We start from the raw sequence: 5,361 nt of genomic DNA, 5'->3' as shown, positions 1-5,361 counted from the left end.
TGTGTGTGTGTGTGTGTGTGTGTCTTTTTACTTTACTCATTCATTCATTTAAGAGACAGTGTCTCTGTCACTAGGCCAGAGTGCAGTGGCCTGATCATAGCTCACTGTAACCTTGGACTTCTGGGCTTAAGTGATCCTCCTGCTTCTGCTTCCCAAGTACCTGGAACTATAGGCATACACAACCACACCCAACTAATTCTTTAAAATTTTTGTAGAGTTAGGGTCTTACTTATCACCCAGGCTGATCTAAAACTCCTGGGCTCAAGCGATCTTCTGGCCTCAGCCCCCCAAAGTGCTGATATTACAGGTGTGAGCCACTGGGCTCAGCCAACCTATGATATTTTGATACTGTATAATGAAATGTATCTACATTTGGAAGATGAGAGAGAACTCATTGAACAAATATTTTCTTTCTTTTTTTTTTGAGACAGTCTCACTGTCACCCCAGGTAGAGTGCTGTGGCATCATAGCTCATAGCAACCTCTAACTCTTGGGCACAAGGGATTCTCTTGCCTCAGACGACTCAGTAGCTGGGACTATAGATGCCTACCATAATGCCTGGCTATTTTTTAGAGACAGGGTCTTGCTGTTGCTCAGGCTGGTCTCCAGCTCATGAGCTCAAGCAAACAAAATGCCTTGGCCTCCCAAACTGCTGGGATTACAGGTGTGAGCCACCACACCCGAGCTGAATGAGTCTTTTCTGAGTAGCCAATGCATGGTGTTATGCAGTCAAGCATGGGTAAAAGAATCATTAAAAATGCAAGGTAGACCAAAGGATATTTTTGTAAAAGTATAAAAGGTTCATTGGTAGGATTTCAGATTGTACATTGTACCTAGTGTTGAAGAAATGACTACTTGTCAAGTTCTGGTATAGCGGCAAGGAAGAATAGCCTCAGTTATCTGAGAAGAAGTTCCTTTCTTCAGCTACGTGTCTGTAAGGCGGCACTTTCTTCATATACTTCCACCTAAATAACATTTTGCAGTAGATTAAATACAGAACATCTTTAATGCTTCTGTTAAACTACATTTTGGAGATTTATAGAAATAGAAAAAAGTACAGTCTTACTGATTAAAAAATACATCTAATTAGTTTCTTTGAGAGTTTTTTGCAGTGACATGTAGTAAGGCTGGGTGTTGGTCCACTTGGTGTTGATATAACTGCACACTTGAGGCTTGGTAATCGTGAAGAGGTTCTATTTAGCTTACAGCCTGCAGACTGGGAAGTAAAGGAAGCTGTGCTGGCTTCTGCTTGGTTACTTTCTTGGGAGAGCTTTCTGTTCTGGGTCATGATGTGGTGGAGGTCACAGGGGAAGCAGACGGGTGCAGAGGCAAAGCTCAAGGGGCAGCCTCGCTTTATGACAACCCCCTCTCATGGGGACATACTCAGGAGTGTGAGAACTCATTATCTTGAGAAAGGCATTAGCCATTCTGGAGGGACTCACCCTCATGACCTGCACCCCGCCATTCCCCACCTCCCAGCACTGCCACATGGGGATGAGATTTCAATGTGAGTGTTAGTGGGGACAGCTCAGCTCGCAGCACTGGGCTTGTGTGCACGCTGACTTCTACCTGTTTTCCTCAGAAAACGGTCCGGATGTACCCCTTCCAGATTCACAGCGTCGCCCTCTCCACCTTTGCCTCACTCATCGGTCCCTTTGGAGGGTTCTTCGCAAGTGGATTCAAACGAGCCTTTAAAATCAAAGTAGGAAAGCCCTCCTCTTTGTTCTCTTATCTCCTCCCTCCTCACCCAGCTCTGGGTTTCCCTCCCCTATTCCACCCTATCAGCCACCCCCTCCTTTGAATACCAGGCGGTATACCCTGGAGATTAATGTGTGTTCTTAACCTTTGTGCCAAAGGACGCAGTTTTATTAAAGTACTTTCTCTTGTCCTCGGTTACTTAGGACAGTTGCTGGACACTGGGGTGGGACTTTTAGCCTGAATTTGGTCATTGGCTGAGCCCAGGCTCACCTTTCTGCCCTGTCTCCTGCAGGACTTTGCCAATACCATTCCTGGCCATGGGGGCATCATGGACCGATTTGACTGCCAGTATCTGATGGCCACCTTTGTTAACGTGTACATCGCCAGTTTTATCAGGTACTTGCCTTCCATGTCAGGTACAGGAACCAAGTTGTGGGTTTTTAAATATGTTACAATTCTAGAATTTTAGTTACATCAGAGTTTCCGTGAAAAGCATCCTAACTATAAATGCAGTTTTTTAGTTTTTACTGCTTATGGATTTTCTGAGGCCTCCTCCTACCCTTCATTATACGGAGTCTAGAGATCAAAGCAACCCTTGGATAATTAGGCCTTAGGAACTTCCGGGCCCCCGCTCAGAGCTGTTTCTTCATGTTCTATTCTAGAGGCCCTAATCCGAGCAAACTGATTCAGCAGTTCCTGACCTTGAGGCCAGATCAGCAGCTCCACATTTTCAACACTCTTCGGTCTCACCTGATCGACAAGGGGATGCTGACAGCTGCCGCAGAGGACGAGTAGGGACCACCAGGGCTGGAGAACAGGAGCAGGACTGAACGAGGGCTGGGTCTCCCAGGCCAGCCCTGCTGCCGTGACTTACACAATGACGAGGCTTCAACTCACTGTCTTTTTTTGTTTGTTTTTGGTAGGGCATTTTTTTTTATTTGTGAATTCAAAAAACCTGTATATACAGTCTATGTGTTTCTGACTTGGGTTGTGAGTAAGCTGTAGCTTTGAGTTGGAAAGAAGTCATGGGGCTAAAAACCATTTGACAAAAGTATTTTAAACAAAAGTGTTCAACAATCTGGAAGACGATGATGCCCAGCTCAGGAGCGCGTCTGCTTGGTGGTTCAAGACCCCATCAATTGAACTGTCTCTGGGCTCAGACAGACACAGATGTTCATCTGTGTCTGACCGGTTTGGAGGGCTTCTGCACTGTGTCAGGGGTCACGGCTTGGCTGTCTTTGCTGTACTGGAGAACTTTTCGCCTGGTCTTTTCTAGCAATCCCAGCTTGGAGCCTTGGGAGGGTTGCCTTCTATAGGAGGGAGAGGTGGATGCTTATTGATCAGATAAGGACTCTGTCCTGCAGAGTGTAAATTAGCTCTGCTTTATAGTATGGTTTTACCTTACTTCATCACAGACTGAAAGAAAGTTTCAGTTTATATTTTTTTCAGAAAGCACGAAAAATTATTTATAATAGTCTGGAGAAAAAACCACACTGTACTATTTCAAGTGTATGCAGTAGAATGTACTGTAACTGAGCCCTTTGCCACGTGTTTTCGGCTCAAGTGTGTCCTGTAGGGCAGTCAGCTAACCGTGTCATTTTCAGGGACGATGCCGGCCATGTTTGTGCTGTAGACTGCTGCTGCCGAGTCCTTTCTGGGGCCTTCCCTTTAGGCAGGGAGCACAGGCCTGTCGATCATGCACCCTTTGCCTGAACACCCATGTAGCTGCTGTGTTGTGTATATTTCACTCGTGTATATATCTGTGAATTTGTTTTAAAAGTCACTTATTTCTTACAGGGATGTTAGTTGCACCACGACTTCTTCATTGAAATCACAAAGTCCTGCTTAAAAGTATGGAAAACCTAACCTGATTAGAGGCTTGACTATTTTGAAGATTAAATGCACACTTTTTATATGATGTGACCAGTTTAAATGTATTTTGTATTTGACTGGGATAACTTTTGTTGTTGTTATTTGCTTAAACTGTGATTTATTTTTTCCCTCCCTAATTGTAGGGGTGAGATTGACTTCAGGAAGACAGATAAATCTTTGTCAGACCAATAAGCGGTAGAGTGTGGGGGAGAGAACTTGCTACCCAAATGTGTTAAATTATTCTGTGCCACGGCTGCTTTCATTGCCAATGACTTGCTTCAGCACGTTGGTCTAGTGCTGGTTTGTGTTGTTTTTGCTTGTAAATTAGCCTCACTGCCTCCCTCGAAGCTCATGGTCAGCCCAGGCCTCCAGGTCTCCAGCACATTGGGTAGACAACAGAGCCTTCAAGGTGTTTCAGCTCATGTGTCACTGTGTGACCTCCCACATGCATGCAGGGTTGAAGCAGCTTCTATCCTTTGAACTTTTACTTCATTTCAGCTTTTTGGCTTTTCCTGTTCAGGTCTAAGGCCTTCTTAAAAACCAGATATGTGCGGTCTTGGGCAGGATGCATTGTCCTCAGGGGCCTCACTTTCCCATGTGGCTTCCCGTGTCTCTGTTCTGCAGTTCGGGCTCAGCAAGTTCACATCCCTAGAGGCTCCTGTGGGTACCAAGTTAAGGCCCTGGGTGCCCAAAGAAGAAGTGCTTTCAGGCTTTTGTGAATGCTTGTCCTCAAGACAAGTCAGTATCTCAGCAGCAGTGACAGGTGATCAGTAATGAGATTGTAGTTTCCTGATTGGAGAGTGAACCCTGGGTCACTAGACTAGATACAGAAGGGCATCCGTTTGTCTCTGTTGTGCCACTGTGGGCATATTATGGAGTCCTTGGGAACAGGCGTCTCACTGGGGCCCGACAACAGAGACTCTTCTCCAGTAGGGCAGCCTTAGGGGTCGGAGCCTGGCAGCACCAGGTGAAGCTTGCATTCCTTTGTGGACGGGTCACCGATAAGGGTTTTGGGAAGCAGAAGCCAAATGCTCACAAGAACTGCCCCCAGGAAGGCCAAGGGATTGGCTGGGCCTTTATTTTCTTCTGATTTCCCCTTTGCTTCCCTGTCAAGTTGTGCCCTACTCCTCTGAGTCACAGGTGCTGCCCTTCCCTGCCAAGTTGTCAGGAGAGCAGCGCCACCTTGTGTCGGTGAAGCACAGTGCGCCGCCTCCTGTGTACAGACAGGTGCGGGCTGTGCTGACACACGCCGGGCTTAGTGAGTGGCACTACCTGCTTTATACCCATTTTTTTTGCTCAGAAATAAAGTGTGACTGAAACCGTATGCCCCTTCTTGTGTGACTTCACCATTTACCACTTCCATGCGTGGTTCTTGTTTCCTACTTGTTTATGTATTCATAAATACTGTGTGGACCTGAGTTAGATATTTTTGCTTTGTTTTCTAGTTTGTACCCCTGCATTTCACAGCCGCCTTCTAAGCTGCCTCAGGTTAGAGTCACAAATACCAGGGAGGGAACTTCCCTGGGGTGACGTGGTGGTGTCAGGACGCCTTCAGTGCACGGGACCAGCCCTGCCGCCTTCCCTGGGGTGACATGGTGGTGTCAGGACGCCTTCAGTGCACGGGACTAGCCCTGCTGCCTTTCCTGGGGTGATGTGGTGGTGTCAGGACGACTTCAGTGCACAGGACTAACCTGCTGCCTTCCCTGGGGTGACGTGGTGGTGTCAGGACGCCTTCAGTGCACAGGACCAGCCCTGCCGCCTTCCCTGGGGTGATGTGGTGGTGTCAGGACG

At 47.0% G+C, this 5,361-nt stretch overlaps 1 protein-coding gene across 1 annotated transcript in view; it reads left to right on the top strand.

The window, feature by feature from the left end:
* CDS2 (CDP-diacylglycerol synthase 2) overlaps window positions 1–4,894 on the top strand; it is a 69,004-nt gene extending 64,110 nt beyond the window's left edge. The window contains exons 11-13 of the mRNA XM_012804173.2: window positions 1,583–1,702; window positions 1,991–2,094; window positions 2,361–4,894. Of these exons, the coding sequence (XP_012659627.1) occupies window positions 1,583–1,702; window positions 1,991–2,094; window positions 2,361–2,493 (357 nt within the window). The 3' untranslated portion in view covers window positions 2,494–4,894. The remainder of the gene's footprint in view (window positions 1–1,582; window positions 1,703–1,990; window positions 2,095–2,360) is intronic.
* Window positions 4,895–5,361: the final 467 nt, after the last annotated feature.

This window comes from Otolemur garnettii, unplaced genomic scaffold, assembly GCF_000181295.1.
Source record: "Otolemur garnettii isolate 467f Iridium unplaced genomic scaffold, OtoGar3 scaffold00025, whole genome shotgun sequence".
NCBI classification, from domain to species: Eukaryota; Metazoa; Chordata; class Mammalia; order Primates; family Galagidae; genus Otolemur; species Otolemur garnettii.
The sequence above is the reverse complement of the archived record's forward strand: the minus strand, read 5'-3'. Positions and strand labels throughout refer to the sequence as shown.